The 22,211-nt window shown below is 33.8% G+C and overlaps 1 protein-coding gene across 4 annotated transcripts in view; it reads left to right on the forward strand.

The window, feature by feature from the left end:
• STAU2 (staufen double-stranded RNA binding protein 2) overlaps positions 1-22,211 on the forward strand; it is a 447,924-nt gene that overhangs the window by 269,510 nt on the left and 156,203 nt on the right. Inside the window, exon 13 of one of the 4 annotated variants that reach the window (XM_031946252.1) lies at positions 5,916-8,487. The exons of the other annotated variants lie outside the window; for them this stretch is intronic. Coding sequence (XP_031802112.1) covers positions 5,916-5,960 — 45 coding nt within the window. The 3' untranslated portion in view covers positions 5,961-8,487. Of the gene's footprint in view, positions 1-5,915; positions 8,488-22,211 lie in introns of those variants that run through there. 4 annotated transcript variants of the gene reach the window in all.

The raw sequence follows: 22,211 nt of genomic DNA on the forward strand, positions 1-22,211 counted from the left end.
TGCAAACTTTAAACTACTCCATAAATGCTACCTATTTGTTTCTTTCTTATTCTGTGATATGTATAATATTATAGTGAAGAAAATTATCTTCTACATTTTTTTTCAGAATCTGACCATAGCATATTACATTGGAATTCTTTGGGGTGGCTTTCTTGAGAATCTGAGAATGGCCCTTTGACTTCCTTCATACTCTTGCATTGCTTTAATTTGATAATCTGTACCTTTTATGATTGAGGCAATAAACCACTTTTTTTTTTTTTTTGAGAAGTATGAGGCATCTTAAAAAGGTTTTGTTTGATTTTTTTAAACTCAATTTCTCTTTCATGCCCAGGCTGGAAGTATAGTGGCTATTCACTACTGATCATCCCAGGAGTTTTGACTGTTCCATTTCTGTCTGTGGCCAATTTGCCCCTGCTCAGGCAGCTATTGATCACTCCTTTCCCATGGGATTCTCCACATTGCAGGCTTTTTCAGATCTCAGTTCACTGTAGCTTAGAACTCTGGAACTAAAGAGATCCTCCAACTTCAGTCTCTTGAGGAGCAGGGACTACAGGTGTGCAACACTATGCCCTGCTAAAAATTTTTTTTTAGATTAGTGCAAATGAAAATATTTTCTATTAAGGGCATATGGTGACAACATTTTTTTTTTTACTTTTAAAAACATTTTCCCCCCATAAAGCTTAATTTAAAGTTTTTAGAGCCCAAACTATTCTGGGTTTTACATAAATAGCACATTGCTGTGGATATATAGGTCTAAAATGGGTTTATTGGATTCTTTCTTGTTTGCAAATATGCTTGGGTGTCTATACTGATCTTAAGCCATCCCAGATCCCAAGGACACTAGGGACATTGAATAAGGTATAGAACTCTCTTAGGATTTTTGTATGCACTGCGATTTTTCTAGGCTTCGTGTTTAGTCTGTGATGTTTTGAATGATCCCTAGATCCATTTGAACATCTTGAAAATACTTAGAACTTTGGAATAATCTGGTCCAAATCTTTCTGGGATTTGACCTTTGATGAATTTGACCTCGTGAATATGAATCAATCTCACCATTTCCCTTTATTATTATATATCATTCATTCTCCACAATACTTATCCATTATTATCACTTATTAAAAATACAATAGATTTATTGATTTTCAGTTATTCAAAATTTTGAAATCCTCAAAGAAAAAAATTAAGCATTAGAATAGATTTATGAAAGGCACAGTGATTTTTGACAAATAAGAAATGATGAGCCTATATATATATATATGTATCATTATCCTTGTCTCGATATACTTAATGTAAATTTGAGTTGAACCACTGCAACATAGAAAATTATTTGTATATATGCCCTCTCGAGGTAAGGATTCCTGTAGTATTCTATTTTTATGAGACTGTTTTCATAAAGAAATTTCAATTTGTCTTTAAAAGAATTTTCAGCTTCACATGCTAATTTCTACCATTAAACTTTTAAAGAAAATAAATTCTGTTATCTATAGGTAAATTCTTAGTTCTGAATTACTTCTTCCAAATTGTTACAGTGTAATTAGGGAGTCTCATGTTTCTTGACATGTACAAGTTTGGCAGTGATTAGATTTTTAGATTAGGAACATTAACTTGATTGTAAAAAGCTCTGAGAGCATTCATTTGTCAGATGTCACCAATCAAATAGATGATTGAAAATATGTTTCCTCATACACCAGAGTTACGTGAAAGCTATTTGTTTTCTTCTTGTGGTATTCAATTACTTTAAAACACATTTTATTACTTAAACAACTAGAAATTAGATACTAATATGTGGGTTTCTGTAGACTACAGTATTAAAAGACTTAAAGACTGAAAAAGTTCAAGAAGTATACCTCTTTTAAATGGCAAGATTTTTCCATTCCATCTTATTGTTGCTATGAAATCTCTGTTATTTGGAAAGTTATATTCTTATGTATAAATTTAGTTGTGCTACTTGCCTACTCAAATATCTTTGATGGCTTCCTGTTGTCTGTTTAATTCAACTGAAATTTATTTGCCTAGTATTCAGGGCTCTCCACAACTGTGCTTCTCATGCCCCTCTCCCCTCACTCCTTGTCTGGCTTTTTACTAGTCCCTCTATATTTTTACTCTCATCAAACTGGACTACTACTATTACCCTCTTTTTCTTTCAATACACCTGGTCATGTCTTGTTTCAGTATCTTTGTTCTCATCTTTTTCTTTCTTCCTTTCATTGGTAACTCCTCCCTCCCAAACTGACAGAGTAAATTGTTTTGAACAGCTCTGTGTACTTATCAGATGATATTATACATATTGTATATCTGTGATTTTGTCTAATACCCCCAATAAAAAAAAACCATTAAATTCCCTGAAAAGCAGAGAACTTTTTGAAAGAGCCTTCAGTGGCCATCTACTCCAACACACTTGATTAGTGCTTATCCAGCATTTGTTCTAAAAATAGCTATCATACAATTCCTACTGACTTCAGTTGGTTCTTATATGACATGAACTAAGAACTTCTAGTTTCCTTTCTCTGGATTTTTTCCAATTATCAACAGCCATCTTAAACTGTGGTACTTAGAATTGAATAGTATATAGTCATAATTCATATATAGTCTGAACTGGAGTGAGTGCAGAGGGACTGTTGCCTCCTTATTCGTGTGAGGTATGGTTCCCTTAATGCGTTCCAAGATTGCATGAGTATTTTTGGCTGCCACATAACATGATTTATTCTTGTCAACTTTGTCATCCATAATAAGAGAATTGCTTTTTATTTGCCTTTGATTAGTAATTAGCAAATACTTACCAAAACCCATTTTAATAGAAGCTGTCTTTATCTTATGTGAAAGCTTGTTTAGAAATCAGACTTAGCTATTTCTCATCTTTTCTTTCTGTTAACCTGACTTAAAAATCTCAGATCTATAGAAAAGCTCTCGCTGCTGATCCTATGATCAAACTGAAGCTTGACCAGTGGTCTCCTAGAAATTTTAGTGGCCATGAAGGCAACATGAGGTCTAATCAGTATGTGTGTTCAGGGACCCTATGAAACTAGTAAGATTATTGCAACTCCTGTAATCTCTATTGATCCTGAGAGGTATTAATAGCAGATTGTCCAATTGTTGTGATGTCATTTTGGTAATTATAAATATCCTAAATTATATCATTTGCTTCCATTTGTTGAATCTGTCACAACTTAGACCACCATTATACCAATTCCCTGCCAGCCACTTTCCATGGTACCATTAATGAAGGTCCCCAACTTAGCTCTCATTTCTGAACTGAATTCACGTCCCTTCCAATAAGTACTCTCTTCAGTACATTATGCCTAGTCTAATGAACAGAGAGTAAGAATTGTGCCTTTGAAAAATATCAGTTATTCTAGAATACATTCTAGAATCTAGAACACATTCTAGAATCAACATGACAGAAATTGCCCTAAAATAATCAAACTTCTATCATAACTCATTTCTTTTCTCAACCAAAAATGTGATATTTTATACCAATTATGACTTCTAGCCTCATTTCCCGCCCACAATTACCTAATGTATTGTAATCTTCAGAATCAACCATTACTTGAGTCACTTGGAGACTTTGCAGTTATATTTTAGGCAACCAAAGTACCCTTAAATCAGAAACTGCCTATCATGACATCCCTGGGAAGCCAGGCACAAAAGGGATTCTAGCTATCCTTTCATAGCTTCTAAACATTCAAGTATTAAGTCCTATGGCCTATAGATTAGGGCTACCCTCATCCCAGAGCTTGTACATGCTATTACACTTTTCCTTTTAAAAATATTTACCTTGATCCCAAATTTCATTTATCAAATCCTTACCTACTCTAGATAAGCAAAAGGAATGCATAGTCCCAAAGATCTTAGCATCATGTGATTGCCTCAGTATCTAAGAGATTGTCAGGGTATTGAGCACCAGAAGCTGACATAGAAGCCAGTGGGTGACATGTAGAACTGGTAGAGACTTTCTGCCACTGCTAACCAACCAAACCCCAGACTCAAATTCTAAGAAAGGGTGTTGGGGAGAGATGGTGTCTCTCCTGAAGCAATACTGCATGTTAGGCCTCAGCTCATTAACCCAAGAGAACAAGCTGGGAGTATTGTACACATACCACCATCTTGAAAGATACCTTAGCCAAAAAAATTGGGCCAGGTATACTGGCCTTGTTTTTACTGATTCGGTATTAACTTCCTTGACTTTAGACTGCTGCTTTGAATACCATTTCCATCCTTATCTATTATTGAATTTGACATTCACAATGAATTTTGGCTAGACCAGAAAGTTTCTTGCATACACTTTGTCATGTCACAGCATAACTCTTCTTCTTGAAATCATTTTTCCTTAGGCCCTAATGATTAATGTAGTGTGTGCAAGGTAAGTACAGCATTTTCCCTTTCCCTTTAGTTTAGGGGGATATGATCGAAACCCTGATGCATTGTGGAGACATAGTCTAACCAGAAGTTTGTTATAGCTAAATAAATATCAGCTAGGAATTTGAACCCAGGTATTCTAGCTTTAAGCTCAATCTTTTCTTCTGTAAAACTTCTTCTCATTACTAGACTATTACAGTTAAAAGGTATCTTTTATTCAGAAGGAATAGATGAGATGAAATGGTCAGGAAGGACATTGGATGTCAAAAGAGCTGTACTGCTTTGTAGAAATCCATCAAGAAAAAAGAGTATGGATTGGGGAGAAGAGAAATTCTGGTGAGAGTATATTATAGTTATCCAGCACAAAACAATAATAATACTATTAATTATTATTACTAATAATAGCTAAAGTTTATATAACATTTAATATGTTCCAGGTACTGTGATAAGTGCCTTATAGTTATTAAATTTGATCTTCACAAAAATCCTGGGAGTTAGGTGCTATTATTACCCCCATTTTATAGTTAAGGAAACTAAGGAAAACAGAGGTTAGTTGACTCGTCCAAAGTCACACAGCTAGAACGTATCTGAGACTAGATTTGAACTCAGGTCTTCCTAACTTCAGACTCAACATTTTGTCCACTGTACCAGCTAGAACTGGTTCTTGATTTATGGAAACAAATCTCAAGCTGATTCAGTATCAAATTATAGTGGTTGAGCATTCAAATTGTTTAGACATATGCTAGAGTTTGTTCTTTTCAAAAAGAATGGCTTTGAAGTTCTTTATTTGCCTTGCTAACTATAACAAAAATATACAAAATATAATAGAAATTCTTATTCTAGATTTAATTCCTACCAACACAATGAAAATGGCTGACAAAGCAGAAAAAAAATTAGAATTTTCAGTAAAAGTGATCTTTGAATTAAAAGGGAAATACTGGATATAACTTTGTATATATCTAAGACTTTGGGAGACCAAATTTAAAAACGTTTTAGATAGAATGGGTAAGATTCCATGTTCTAAGGGTTAAACTCTATAGAAGTCAGTTTAACAATGATGGGATACTAAGAATGAAATATGACACAATGAACATGAATGATTCTATTAAGAAAGGAAAGGAGTAACATTGGAAAAGATCAACATTGATGCCCAGGAAATGAAACCAACTCAAAATTTTAACACATATGCAGAATGTGGAAGAGCAAAAGATAACTAAAGATGAATATGAAGATGTTATAAAAGCATAAGGAATTCTAAAGCCTTTAAAAAGATAAGTTGCCAAAGAATTCTAAATACGAAAAAAAAGGTTTATTCAGCCCTTATATAAAGTCTCTGAGAGCAGGGTTTGTTTTTGGTTTTTCCTTGCAATTCTGGTACCTACCACAGAGTCTTGCATGTACCAACTGTTTAATAATACATCTTGGCTGAATGGAAATAAAGTTTGATGCCTTATAGAATATCAAAGAAATAATAGAAGCACTAAGGATAAATAATATGACAATAATGTATGTCAGTTAGAAGGCAGAACTATTTAATTTTCTTCTGTTTTCTTTACCAGGTAGTATGGTCTTTGCACTTGGAAGGCTTGAACAAAAATGGTTAATTGAGAAAAAACCCAAGAGAAGTGAGAAGTTAATAAATGAGTATCATCAGTGAATTCAAATCCATAGGTCCAGAAAGACCTCATCATAAGCTATAGAAATAATTTTGTAGATTATGATTAATGAACTACTGTCTTGAAAAATCATGGGATGTGCAAGAGATCCCACTAAATTGAAAATGAGCCAAAGATATCTTGATTTGCAAGGAAGGAGAAGGTGAAATATATGATGATAATCTTCTCTTGGACTTTCTATAACATATTAACAAAAATAAAGGTTTTTATTGCTTAGAATGTCTTTAGTTCATTAAAAACTGGTTATATCAGATTAGCCTCATTTCCTTTTATTACAAAATTACTAAACTGATAGATCAGGGAATTGTCATGGATATGATGTATCTGGATTTAAGTGAGACTATTGACAAAATCTCAAGTTATCTATATAACATAGAACTGCTTGGACCTTAAGCAAAAACTAAGGGGAAAAGGATACAAATTTTTAAGGTGCCTATTTAGACTTGATGTAAGGAAAAACTTTCAAACAACTAAAAATGTTTAAAAGTAGAATGAGTTATCTAAGGAGGTATTGGACTTCTTAGCATTGGTGGTATTCAAGTAGAGACTATGATTACTTTTCAGAGATCTTATAGAGATTTCTGTTCCTTTATAGATTAGATTAGATAGCCTCTGAGGTTAATTCACTTCATCTATTACTCTCCTATTTATATATATATGGCATTCTGTTGATGTCAGTAATATAAAGAAAAATGAAACTATACCTACTCTCCAGGAGCTCATATTCTACTAGGAGATGCACAGTTACATATACACAAATATATGACAAGATACAAGATAATTTATAGAAAGAGAAAGTACTAACAACCAAGGATATCAGGAAAAATTTTGTGGAGTAATGGCACATGACCTGAGCCTTGAAATGAGCTAAAGAGTATAAGAGGTAGAAGTCAGGTGAGAAAGCATTCTAGGCACAGGCTATGCAAAGGCACAATGGCAGGAGTGGAATGCTACATTTGGCCAGTAGGCCATTTTGGTTACACTCTGGTGCATAAGGGCAAAAAGGCTTGAGAGATAAGCTAGAACTGCATTGTAGACAGCTTTAAATACCGAATAGAGGAGTTTATATTTATTCTATGAACTCTTAAAGATTCTCCAGTAGGAGAGCAACATGATCAGTCTTGTGCTTAAGGAAAATTATTTTGAACAATATGAGATATGGCTGGAAAGGGATATAGACTAGAAGCTGAGAATCCTACTAGGAAACTATTGTAGTGATGCAGGAAAGAGATAAAGAAGGCCTGGATTAAAGTGATAGCTGCATGAATGGAAAGAAAGGAATGGATATGAGACATATTGTAAAGGCAGAGGCAACAAGATTTGGTTGTTGCCACTGATTATGAAGATGACGTAAATTGTAAATCTATTCTAGAAGGATAGATCTACAATACAGGACATTTGGAAGAAAATAGATTTGGGGAGAAAGATGTTTTTTGTCTGGAATGTGTTACCTTTTGTAAACAAAGGGATGTCTAAGTAAATATATAAAATAAGCAGTTGGAAGCAAAACTAGAATTCAAGAAAGACATGGGGACTGGATATGTGGATTTCGGAATTGTCTGTATGGAGATGATAATGGTACTCATGGGAGTTAATAAAATCCCCAAGAGAGATTATATAGAAAGAAGTGGACCAAGGACAGACTCCTTGGGTACTTGATTATTGAGATTGTTCCATGGATGACAATTTAGTGACTGAGAAAGAGCAATCAGACAAATGTGAAAATAGACAAGAAAGAATAGCATTACCAAAACCAGGAAAGGGTATTCAAGAGTATAATCATCCATACCAGAAGCTGCAGTTTGGTCAGGAAGAATGAGAACAGTCAAAGATCTCTTCCAATCCTGAGGTCTTGATTCTGATACAGTAAAAGTAAAGCAATATCCACTGAGTCTTTTCTTGTAGCAACATGCAGGCAAAAGTAGAGATGTAAGAGTCCATTGAAGGTTTTTTTTTTGTTTGTTTTGTTTTTTGGGGTTTGTTTGTTTTTTTTTTTGGTATGGATGTAAGCTTAGAAAACAGACATATATGAATCTCTTAGTATCTGTTCCATTGACTACTATTTGTGAATCAAATATCATTTGCCCATTTGAGATACAAGGGCTACAAAGTTCATAATCTTGCAAGAGGCATTCTTATAGTGCTCTAACAATTGTCCAAATTCTGATTTCCTCCAAAGAATGCCTACCTACATTTTGCAATATATTGTAATATTGTAGCATTATCTAATGGTGTAGGTAGACCTAGTAAAAAAATAATGTCCGGAAATCTGGTATGATTTACACCGATAGGTATTTGAAACTTTTCTCTATTCTTATGGTTCTTGTCCATGATGATTCATTACCATACTCCCTAAGTTGGTGCCTTTATGTTTTAAATGTACCTTTGTCTGTGAATAACTCCTTTTATATTATTTCATTTTTTTGTACCAATCAACTTTCTAGAGAAATACATTTGTGTATTACATATACATATAATAATATGTATATATAAGTGTATGTATAGATATGCGTGTACACACACACACACACACACACCACTGAAAAGTAGGAAAAGTAGTATAGTCTTTGTAAGAAAGGTCCCCACGATGACAATGGATGTCCAATTAATTGTTAATATTAGTCTTGGTTGATTAGCAACTAGGCCAAATTTAACCAGTTTTTCAAATCATTTAATTGATTCACCATCACCCCACTTTTTCATGTGAAAGGCTTATGAAAAGGGCAGACTATGATGATAAAATGGTAGTTGTGTCCCATCAAACTGAGGAACTACTGTAAGCCTTTTGCTAGAACCATGGAAATCTTCAGTACATTTTCCATTCTATACAGATCTTTGTAGGATTCCCACTGCTCCAGAAGCCTTTCAAAATCTATCTTTGTTTCCAAATTGGAAATACTTTTTGTTAAGTATTTAGCTTATTGAGAAGACCATTAAAATTAAATTAAATTAAATGAAAATTTTATCAAGAAAGACCACTTTTATTGAATCTCTAAATTGTAGGACCATTGCCACAAACTGAAGAGGTTACATAAAATATTCCAGACATGGAATATTCCATGTTCAAATCAGATTTTATAGCCTCAGGGATTTATGGTGACCATTAAGAAAACTAAATGTTGCATCTTTGACTATACTAAGGTGCGATTCCATGTACACATGTCACCAAATATTGCCAGACACATTTTTGGCTATGTTTCCTTGGACTCATTTATAATATATAGTCCAATGCTTCTGAAAATTGATTCACCAGAGTAGTTATGTTTAATGGTAAATACTGACTTAACATCTATCATGATCCCTGTTTGTTCTGGCAAATGAACTGATTAGTAGTCTTGGATCTAGGTAGTTTTCCTGAGGTTTCAGAGGCACAATTCCACATTTTCCAATTATTTCCATAGGGGTAGGAGTAAATCCCTGCCAAATAGGATACAATGAAGGCTACTTTGGCCCAAGCTATGGAAATTCTTTAGATATGACAGTTCCTGAACAGTTCAAATAATGCCAAGAATATTCTGGCCATCTCACTGTAGTATTGGTAAGCAAAGCACCACACTATCTGCCATTTTCTGTAATTCATTTTCTGTAAGGTTGCAAAACACTCTGAAGCAACCCTATCTAATTCTTCAGTCTTTCTTCACCTATTGTTGCAACACCATGTTTTAAGGCTCCCTCTCTCTTACCCCCACTCTGGATATGAAGTGATATGACCAGTATCAGGTAAAATGAAGGGGTTTATTTGCTGGATGTCAGTTTTATAGGAGCGCCTCCTTTTGGGATGGGTAGATTTAGGACATGTGGGAAGGAATACGGCCTACATATGTTGATTGATGATCAAGACAAATACCAAGACTGAAGGGGAGATCTTTCCTGACAAAAGGGGTCCAATCTTTGATCAGAGAGAGAGCAAGCTAGAGGCCATTCTGGGTCAAGCCATAGTTCACTGGGAATGCCAAATCCAGTGAGCAAAGAATGAGGCAGGAAATGTAAAACAAAACAGCAGTTTATAGCTGACTTGTTGTAGAAACTCAGAGTTGGAAGGGATTGCAGAGGCTGTCCAGTCCAATTCATATGAATTGGTACTTTGGTATGTCATCTCCAATAAGTGATCAGATGTCCCTCTTTCTTGATGGCCCCAAGTATTAAGGAGCCCACTACTTCTCAAGGCCATCCATTTCACTCTTGGATAGCTCTAATCATTAAAACTTTTTTTCTTACTTAGATTTAAGCTGAAATCTGTCCCTATAACTCTATACATTCTTCCTAGTTCTGCCCTCAGGGATCAAGTAGAACAATTCTCCCTTTTCCAAAAGAAAGTCTTCTAGTATATCTTTAAAGAGCACTCAATTTGAAGTCAGAAGTCCTGGGTTTGAATTCCAGCTCTATTGTCAGTCTCTTTGTGACCTTGACCTTGGCTATATTACCTCATGTTTCAAAAGCCCCAGTTTTCCTTATATATAAAATGAAAGTGCTGGCCTAGATGGTATCAAACATCACTTCTCCCATCCTGATTCTATTATTTCTATGAACTATTTAAAGACAACTCTCATGTCCCTCCTGACTCTTTTAAAGGCTAAATATATCCCAATTCATCCATTGGAATCTCAAATATAATAATAAACTATAATCTCAAGGTTTTTAAGCATTCTCAGTTCTTTGGATTCCCTACAGTTTATCATTGTCTTTAATAAAAATTCTAATTGCCCATCTCCTAATTCTTTCTAGAATCCTTCCTAAAATACAGATCTCCAAAATAAAACAAGTTTCCAAGGCAGTGTTGGGACCAAGTAGATACTTAAATGCTTGTTGGTTTGACTTCTGGACACTTGATATAGCACAAAATTGATTGCATTTAGGGGTTAGGCTTAACTTTCACACAGCTTCCAACATAATGTTTCTAAGGCCATGCCAAGCCCCTGATAAATAAATTTTAGTGGCATCCTATTATCTCTAGGATATTTATGTTAAAGAGAGGATACAGATATGAAAGACATAGAGATAGAAATTGTAAGATTAGGCAAGTAAATGAATATAGATATGTTGAGATGGAGGGTGATTGGGAGAAGTTAATGAGTTTGTTCTGAATTTGATATATCCAGATCAAAATATGTAATGGGTAGTTGGTGATGTGGTATGTATATGTCAGTCCAAGAATAGTCATCTACCTAGAGGTGAAAGCTAATGGTAGCTAATGAGATTGATGAGGTTAGTGACAGAAAGTTGTTAAAATCCCCTTATGGTTGGCGCACAGGTTCTTCATGAAAAAATTCATGAAACCCTAATTATTAATTGGCAAAAATGAGTTTATTGTTGGATAGGAAGCCAGTTCTGCTAAGAGACTGACTTCTTTAGTAGCAAAATCCTACTAGGGAAATGGAGGGAAGAGAAGTGGGCAAGGTCCTAGCAAGCTGCTCTGGACCTTCTGCAAGGAGTGAGTTTAGAAACTGCCCTTTAAAAGGAGTCTTGAGGCTTCAGGTTGAGAAGGAAGCCAAAGTTTCCAGGCCTCGATGCTTATCAGTATCCCACACAGATCTCCTATTGGAATTATCAACACTTCAAAGGAATGCTTTTTTGAACATGATTTCTAATTGAATTAAAGGGTCTGGCATCCCCAAAAGATAACTTATCTGGAGGGATACTCCAAAAGGGATCACAAATCAAAAGGGAGCATAGTTGCAGAGTGATAATCTTAAAGGGAACAGTTAGTTTCCCCCCCACTTCAAGATCACCTGAAAGCATATAAAGAGAGAAAATAAGAGGGCCTAGAACCAAGCCTTGATGAAGATAGTAAAGAAGTGTGATACAGATGATGATTCCATATTCAGTGATGCTTTTGTGGTTACCTTTGGCTTCTTGGATAAGAATTTCTAGTTAGTTTTGTTTGTGGCTTTTATTAAATGCATTTATTTATAGGCAAAAAAGGCCATTGGTTTTATTGTTGACTTCTTTCTTGGATTTTTATCTCCTGTGAATTTTGGATATCCCTACTGTTATTCTTACCTTATAGCTACTCTAAATAATATCTAATTATCGAAATATAGTCAGTTTCCTTTAACTCCATTTTTATTTTAAAATAGATTTGCAAGATTCCAGGCAAATGTTTTTGGTTTAGGAGTGTGAGTTGGTTTTATTTGTTTGTTTTTACAAGTACAAGCCATCTTGGGCCAATAAGTGATCAGATGTCCCTCTTATTCTTATATATTGAAGCATGGTCTAAAAATGAAAATCCTGTTTTTAAGCATTATATTTTTTTTCCCCTTAGGCAATTGGGATTAAGGTCACACAACTAAGAAGTGTTAAGTGTTAAGTGTTAAGTGCTAAGTGTTAAGACACTTAGGTCAAATTTGAACTCTGGTCCTCTTGACTTCAGGGCTGCTGTTCTGTGCCATCTAGCTGTGCCCCCATTATCTTTTAAACAAATTGTTGACTACTCAGATCTTCCCTTCTCTTCAGAAGCCTTCGCCTTTGACAATAAGTAATGATTAAGACACCACTTGTATGCTTAATGACCAGACATTTGCTTAAGACTTTGTAATTTTTAGGAATGTTTGCTAGTTTCTCTTAGAAGTATGGTTTGTGCTTGAGCACAAATGATAATATGTCAGGAATGTACGCAGCACTTTCAACAATTCAGAGCTTTCATTTTTAAAAAATTACTTTTTCCAATTCTATGTAAAAAAATTTTTAATATGTTTTTGAAAATTTTGAGTTCCACATTCTCTCTCTCCATTCCCTTTCATTGACAAGACAAGCAATTTGATATAACTATTTGATATACATGTACAGTCATTCAAAACCTATTTCCATATTAATAATGTTGTAAAAGAAAACAGATCCAAAAAAACCCCAAGAAAAATAAAATTTTAAAAATGCTTTTGTATTCCAACTCCATCACTTCTTTTTCTAGAGGTGTATAACAGTTTTCATAATGAATCCTTCAGGATTGTCTTAAATTGTTGTATTGCTGAAATATCTGTCATTCACAATTAATCATCATGCAATAATCACTGTTATGATGTATAGTTCTGATTCTGCTCACTTCACCTTTCATCAGTTGATGTAAGTCTTTCCAGATTTTTCTGAAAGCATTCTGTTTGTAATTTCTTGTGGAGGTTTTTAGGCAATTGGGGTTAAGTGACTTGCCCAGCGTCACACAGCCAGGAAGTGTTAAGTGTCTGAGGCCAGATTTGAACACAAGTCCTTCTGACTTCAGGCCTGTGCTCTATCCACTGCACCACCCAGCTGCCCCCTGTTTTGTCATTTCTTATACCACAGTAGTATTCTATCTCAATCATATGTCACAATTTTTTTAGCCTTTCTTCAACTGATGAGCTTTTCCTTGATTTCTAATTCTTTGTCACCACAAAAAAAAGAGTGACTATAAATATTTTGCACATATATATGCATACATATATATTATAGGTAAATATATATTTAAGTATGCACAGTTTCATAGCCTTTTGCACCAACAGTACATTTGTATTCTAATTTTCCCACAGCCTCTCCAACATTTGTCATTTTCTTTTCTGTCACATTAGACAATCTGTTAGGTGTGAATTAGTACTTTAGATTTGTTTTAATATTCATTTCTCAATGAATAGTAATTTAAAGCATTTTTTCATATGATTATAGATAACCATGATTTCTTCATTCAAAAACTGCCTATTCATATCCTTTGATTATTTATCAATTGGGGAATTAATGGTATTCTTATAAATTTGGCTCATTTAGCTATATATTTGAGAAATGAGGCCAAGCTTTTCCTTTTCAGTATCGCACAGTGATTCTAAAAGAGTGTGAATCACATAATACTGTTATCTCCAAATAAGCCAAATTGTGGCTGACCCAGTGAGCTGATTCAATAAAAGACAACATAAAGAAGAGGTACTTCCATGTAAGAAGTGGTTTAAAAAGCATCATAAGGTAACAGATGGGCAATGTATGTTCTACTAAGGTGTCTTCCAAATGCTAATATAACTAGGAGGAATCTCTATTATATTGTACTGTGTGATCTTCTATGGAGGATTTATAAATAAGATATAAACAAGAATTATAATGGGTAAAATGGTAGATAGTATTTGTAGTGTAGCAATGAAATCATGAATACATTGACATACCAAAGAATGCATTATTACTTCCAAATCTATATTGATCTTCATCCTGAGCTTTAGTCCTACATTTCTAACATTATCTCACATTTGTATAAGTACTTTTTACTTTTAAAAAATACTATCTTCATATCCACATTGTTTTACACCTAAGTAAACTGAGTACTGCTGGTGTGCCAACATATGAACTCTTAACAGAAATATTTTTGAGACATAGCTGTCTGTGAGACACTATAGAAATTCACCTCAAATTCAAAATGTTCAAAACTGAACTTAAATTCTCCCTCAGAATTCACATTTCCTTCTAACTTCTTTATTCTTGGTTGATAGTATTCAGGTATTGATGATTGATGGACTTGATGATTGATGATATTCAAAAGGTATCCTCAGGATCACCCTTTACTTTTCATTCCCCTATCTCCTTCCTTATTTCCTTCATCGGCAAATATATAATTGCCAAGGCCTGCAAAATCTATTTACAAAGTATCTGTTACAATAATCCTTTTTTATTCCCTTTCTAATCAATCTATTTTAGAGTCCCAAGACTATCACAATATCCTTCTAACTTTTCTTCTTTTCTTTAAATCTCATACATGTTCAATCCATTCTTATCTGTTATTCTAAAAATCTTCACTGGCTTCCCACTGCTTAATGAATAAAATATAAACTCCTTATCATTATATTTAAAATCATTTATAATCTGACCTCAATTTTAATCCATTCTACTTGATTTATAAACATTGTATTCCTTCTAATCTGTTTCCCCTTCTTGTCCTGATTATTTTTTTAACCTCTATGTATTTTCACAGTTCTTTCCCAATATCTATAATAAATAGAACATCTCCACTATTGAAATACTTCTTACGCATGACTCAAGGCCTAGCTCAGATGCTACTTGCTTCTTGGTACCATTCCTGATTCACTATCTAGACATGATTTTTTCCTCATCTTCTCTCTGGTGTCTCTTTTTAAAAAACTTCTCTTATTCATTGTATATTCACCAGATTTTAAAAGTTTATTAAACATTTATCATCTACAAAGCATTAGAGTAAGTGCTAAGCCTACAAAGATAGAAAAATCATTCAGTCCTTAGCTTCAAGAAACTTATAATTGATTAACAAGATTAAAGTACATACGTGAACAAAAAAAAAATTAAGTTAAAAGTTCTAAGTTTATAGAAGTCAAAAAAACAGATGTAATAAATGTTTAAAGTAGGAGAAGGGATGTTTAGGTCAAAGTGTGGATAAAGAGAGAATTAGGGAAGACTTCTAGATTGAAATGATACCTAAACAAGATATTAAAGGAAGTAAAGGATTTCCAAAAATGTGTGGGAGGAGTCTATTTCACGCATAAGGGAGGGGTGGGAGATAGATATGAACAAAAGCACAGGGATGAAAAAAGGTCAAAAAGAGTTTGAGGACAGATGAGGACATACCAGAGTTTTTCCCACAATCATTTTGTAGCAATAAAATAATTTTCATCTGAAGCCCTTACCATCACATGCCTATTTTTTCCTGATACTTGACCCAACAGTTTAGATATAGGTAGTGTTGGACTACTTTTGGCAGTAAAGCTCCCACCCTCAAGTAACTCCCAATACCCAGCTGAATAGCTGGCCCAACCCTATAATTAAATGCTGCTTTTCATGATATTGAAGAGTTTGAGCTAGTCATCCAGCTTCCTGGGATTTGTATTACAGAACCACGTTTATCCTATCATGAAAAAAAACAAAAAGTTTACTGTCCCAAACAGATGCTTTCTATTTTCCAAAAAAAAGTTGAGTAGAAAGTAAGATAGGATCATGACACAGACTAGCAAGAGTACAACACACATGAAGAGAAATGATATAAATCAAGACTGGAGTTAGATTGTGGAAAACCTTGAATGCAGTTAAGGAGCTTATATTTCATTCAGTAGACAATGAGGAAACACTTCATTTTTTTCATTGCTCCTTAATTACTTAAAACCAAGTAAGCCAATGAATTGAAAACCTACTTGTAACATCATTAAATTTAAATCTCACAAAATAAATAACCTGTTCAGAACATTGCTCTTTGTAGAAACTGTGCCATTTTTCTCAGCATCATTACATGATATTTTATGCCTTATACAGAGATTTCATAATACTCCAGGAGCGCTTCTTGACTGAATCTTGTTTGGCAAGAAAGGCTACTCTGAGGCTGCATTATTGCATGTCATAAAAATTAGATAGCTTGTGATATTGATGCTAATCATTACATGTAGACAAAGACTTCATGTCAACAGTTTAGGAGATACACACTCCATATTATCTCTAAATCATTTTAGATGCACCAACCTTTGTTTATGCTTCAGAAGATTACACTGACACCATGCTTATGGATTCAGAGATGTAGACTGAAGATTCTTCCTGAAGAACCTTGATGATTCTTCCATTTCCCCTCCATTTGGTAGGTTTCTCTTGGATTCTCTATTTTAAGAAGTATCCAGGCTAATCGTGGTCACTCCTTCACTTTTCTCCCTGCTCTATTCCTGACTTTCAGTACTTTTCCTTAATTTCTCCAAAGGAATAGCCTCTCTTCCTCACATCCTTTTTAGCTTTATTTAAAGGTTGAATTTTTCTCCTCAAAATGTAGATTCCTTGAGCTCAAGGACTGTTTTAGTTTGTTTGTATTTATATTCCCAGAACTTAACATATCTCCCTCAACTTACTAAATATTTATTGACTTGACTGGAGAAGAAATCCTGGGAATTATCTTTGTAATTCAATCTTCATTGTTCACAATGATTTTAAAATCACATATTATATTTGCTTTAAGGAAAAGATTTTTTCAGATCCTGCAATATTTCTAATAATTGTTTTTAATGGTGCTGCATATGAAATAAAATTTGGCTTCCATTATGAATGGTAAAGATATTTTACAATATTTTTTCACAAAGCCTTTTTCAAATTATTGTATTTGTCATGATTATAGTGAATGAACAACTGATATGGCCAGAAGTTGTGTTGTGAAAGGTAACTAGGGTAGTTTCTTCAAAAAAAAGATCCTACCCATGATTATGTGATGGAGTCTCAAAAACCTTTGAAAAAGCAATTTGTTATTTTGCCTCAAAAGGAAATACATTTCAAAGGGATTCATAATAACTAGAAGTTCCTAGAAAGTTATCAAAAGATTTTATAACATTTCACAACATATTTCAGTCTGTTGATTTGAGAGTTTCTAAGAGAGCTATTGTCGTTCCATATGGATCTAGCTATTGAACCAATTCCTTTCAAAGCTAGAAATTCACAGTCATAGACTGCATGTGTGTTTTATGGTATGGTTGTGAGTACAACTGTCTTCCTAGCAGTTGAACTTGGTTTGTTTCTATGCTAACGAACCAGGTTAAGATTTTTTAAAAAAACAAGATGGTGGAATGAAGAATTGTTTAAGTCTATTAATGATATAAAGAGAGGAAACATAAGCACCAGGTCAGAAAACACCTAAGGAGAAAAGTTAAAAATTATGTATGAGAATTTAGAATTATCATATGAAACAATATACATAGGAATTATTGCCTTAGCAGATAGATGTTCCCAGTGTTCAGTTTCTTCCTCTATAAAAAGGTGTTGTAGTCAAAAGCCCCTTTTTTCAGTATTAATATATGATTCTGTGTTACTGTCTTATTCTAGTCTTTTCAGTGATTGCTATTGCCTCTAGGATAAAACAAAAATCCTTCAACTTGACTTCACAATGTAACTCTGTTACATTTCAGTCCTTCAGTCTTTCTTATATCCAATCCATAGAACATTATGTTAATGAATATTGTCCACTTGTTATTTCCTGAATTCAACATTCCATCTCCTGTCATTATGTATTTGCACTGGTTGAGTTATGCATGAATATCTTTGTAGCGTTCTAGACATGACTTGAGGATCTGTTTTATCTAAACTTTTATCTTCTCCAGCACTTAGCAGAGATCTCTATACATTGTAAGTGATTAGTAAATGTTTCCTTGTTGTTGGAATTAACAGTAGAGAATCTTCCTTAGACATTCACTTCATTTATTATTATCTTTTCCCATTATAGAGAAATTATATTGTGATTAAGGAAGGCAATTATCACCTGGCTATACTATGTGCTACATGTCCCATCATTTGGAATTGAATACAACTTGCATGTAACTAAAAAGCCTTGATCAAGAGTCCTTATTAGTCTTTTAAAATTATTTCAAGTAAAGAATTTCTTACCTGTGATAAGATTCCTTCCCAAAATGATTTTAAGTCTTCCTATTTGCTTTCAGCAAAACATCTAACAAAGGTTCTCATGTTATCCCTATGGATTAGCTATAGAGATGATTAGTAATAGTAGAAAGGCCAATAACAATAATAACAAATATTTATATAGTGTTTTAAAATCTGCAAAACACGTTACATATATTATTTCATTTGATAATAATACATTTAAGTAGGTTTGGGACTCAAAAAATAATTATTAATGACTTGATGTCACGTTAGGAGTAGTCCAATAGAGTAGTCCCAAGGATTTTTTTTCTTTTGTCTGTCTTTATCTTTGTTTCTCTGTCTCTGGCTGTCTCTCTAATTGTTTTATAAATGATTAGAATAAAAACAGATTATAGATAAACTTTTCAAATGACCCAAAATGGAGTGGAAGCTAAAAATGTTGGATGACAGAATCAAAATTCAAGCAATTATCTTGAAAAGACAGAATATTGGGTTGACTATAATAAAATAAAAAATAAAGAAGTTTTGTAAGGATAAATGTAATATATCACCTGGGTTCAATTTAACAAGGATAGAAGGATGAAGTATGAATAGAGACCTGATGATTTGTTAGTGTGCCAAGGTGGAAGGTTTGCTGAATTTAGAGTTAGAAAATTATATTCAGTTCCTGACCTTGTCATTTAATGTTTTTTCAGTTCTGAGCAAATTATTTCATCTCTCTTGGCCTCAGTTTCCTCATCTGGAAAGTGAAAATATTACTCTTAAAGGTTCTTCTAATTCTAAATCTAGGATCCTATAATCTCTGACTTGTTAGAACAGTTTTAGTAGACTGCAAGCTCAAATGATCTTAAACTACTTTGAGTGTCATAGTATCCAGAATGAGAGAGATAAAAATGACTTTGTAATCTTTTTGGGTCAGGCCATGTCTGTAATATAGTAGAATTTTTAAGATTATCCACATTTTAGTAATATCCACAGGAGGGCAGCCAGGATGATGAAGTCAGTCAGTCAGTACACATTCATTAAGCACCTACTGTATGTTGGGGACCATGCCAAGTGCTGGGGAGACAAAGAAAAGTAAAAAGCCAGTCCCTGCTCTCAAGGAGCTCACAGTCTAATTTCAAAGCAATATGTAGACAACTATGTGCAATCAAGTTAAATGCAGAATAAATATGAAATAATAATTAAAAAAAAACCTCAAGGCTCTAGATTTAAAGGGGAACAAGAAGGGGTTCTTATAGAAGAGAAGATTTGATCTGCAACTTGAAGGAAACCAAGAAAGCCAGGGGTTGAGCTAAGGAGGGAGACAATTCCAGGTATGAGAAATGGACATTTAAGATGCCCAGAATTGAGAAAAAGACTATATTTTTTCAAGGAACAACATGATATATGATATAACATGTTAAGAGACAAAGGATTTAAGAGAAAAATGTCAAGTTGAACTAGTTCACGAAGGGATTAAAATGAGGAATAGAGGATAGAGTAACTAGTGCAAGGGAAATGGTTTGGAAGGGATTGGAGGTCATGGTATAGATACTAAAAGTATCTTGAGTTGGTACGGTTAAAGGATTAATTAAATGAACTGGTTATGCGTAAATGAAGAAGAGATAACTTGATGGTCAAGAGAAGAAGCCTCTTAGAAGTCTTCAGGTACTTGAAGGGCTGTCATGAGACAGAATTCCATTTGCTTTATTTGGTTCTAGACAGTACCAAGGGCACTGGTTGGAACTGAAGGAGAATGTTTTAACTTGTTGTAAAGAAAATCTTTCTATAATTAATGCTGTAGAAAGTGTAAGTAAATAAAAACTAAACTATGAAAAAATGGAAGAAAATGAATAATATGATTATTTCAAACATGGGAGGGAGATAAATTATCTACTAAACAAATAAGAATTTAGGAAATAAGGTGGGGGGAAAAGTATAAATAGGGAAGTAAATGAGCTGTCTCAGGAGTTAATTAATTTGCCACCCCTCTCTCCCATTTCCACTAGAGGTCCTAAAGGAAAGCATAATGATCACTTGTTGAAGATTTTGTTGGAGAAATCCTGTGCCTATACAGATTAAACTAAATATCCTTTGACGTGTCTTACAACTTTGACATTTTATTTTTACAATCTTAAATCTTTGCTGCAGTTGGCACAGATCAGTGTCAGTTAACCGCAGTGTAAAAAATGCTGCTGTGTCTAAAAATGTGTCTTCATTTATCTTGCACAAGTTTAAGAAATTTGTGGAATAGGAATAGGAATCTCATCTAAGACTCATGGTTACTCTCTTCAAGCAAATTATAAAATAAAACAGATAATATTCCAAAAGGTTCCTTCAAGTTCATTGTTTGAAGAGAAACTAAGTAAGTGCTCAATATAATAGTCAATATTGAGTAACAAGAATTTATTATTAATGGAGCAACTTCTAAAGCATTTCAGCAATAATCAGGAAAGTCTGAGACACTTAATTAGAGTTGTGACCCTAACCAGTTCACTTAGCCTCTTTCAACCAAATTTTCTCATCTATAAAATGAGGGAGTTGAATTTCATGACCTCTAGGTTCCTATCAATCTATCTTTAAATCTATGAATTTATGATCTCTATTCAGATGTATCTGAGTACTTATAAGACAAAGACCATGTTATGGTTGCTGTTTTTTTTTTAATCTGTTCTTTGCTAAATTTTACCATTAATGCTTACTAGGAACTTGTATTTGCACTGTGGTATAATTTTGGCTATTATTATTATTATCACAGGGCATATATTATATAAGCCCCAGAGTATAGATGGGTCAATTTGACATTCTATTTATGTCAACTATAAAAATACATCTCCCAGGGTGTCTGAACATTTCCCCTAGTATTTGGTTTTACTTCTTAAGAACTTACAGGGGTCCCAAAATAAAGGAAATAATAATTCTTCCTTAAGCACAGCACTTGGTGAAGTGGAGTCCATTGGCAGACTCCAACTGCCAAATTTCTATATCTACTAATTTGGAGATAGCTTTGCAAAAGTATGTGTCCTTTCTGGCTAGCAAATTATATTATCTAAAAGGGAAGAAATCATCAGATTTATATGCCAGAGAATATTGGAGTGTAATGTTCCTTTCAGTTCTTATTAATGTTTTATTGTGAATTCCTTTAGTTTTATGGTAGTGATTTCTAAAAATGGAGTTTTGCCCCATATAGTGTCATAGCAATAAATTTACAATCACTAGAAAACTGGCTAATCTTTAGTAACTTAATGATATCCCCTAAAATGTATTCCATGTTTATTATTCTATTTAATGCATATGTATGTTGTTATGAAAAAATAATAATGAAAAAAATATGCAGTTTATAAAGATGGTTGCAAACAAGTGCAATGCTTTTCCTGCCATCACATGGACTAAGAAATAATCCAGAATCCTATAATAGCTAACTTTATCTATTGAGCCAATATTTATGAGGCATAACTGTTAGTATGTTTGCCAGAAACGTGTTATTGTGTGTTAATAAAGATTTAAGTCTTTTGTCCAGCTGGTGTGCAGACTTCGCTAGATTTGAGCATGTTTTGAATATCCCAGGATTTAGTGATAAACTGTCACTCTTTTAGTTACTTACTGTCTTTGCTCTTCCATATAGTAGCTACAATAGAAACTCTGCCTACTGCTGTGAAGTAGACACAGCGATTAATGAACCTGAGACATACTAATCAAACATATGTTTTCTTGACACAGTGATTGTGTTATCTATCACATATGAATGTACAGGCCTTTATCTTTCCTTAATGATCTAGCAAGCAACCCTCTTTAAATGTGGGTGTTTTTCATGGCCTCCTTAGATTTGTTCAATGGGGGGTGACCATTAAAAACATCTGACAGACAAGCTGTTAACCAGTTCCC

Source organism: Sarcophilus harrisii, chromosome 1 (genome assembly GCF_902635505.1).
Source record: "Sarcophilus harrisii chromosome 1, mSarHar1.11, whole genome shotgun sequence".
Classification (NCBI taxonomy): Eukaryota; Metazoa; Chordata; class Mammalia; order Dasyuromorphia; family Dasyuridae; genus Sarcophilus; species Sarcophilus harrisii.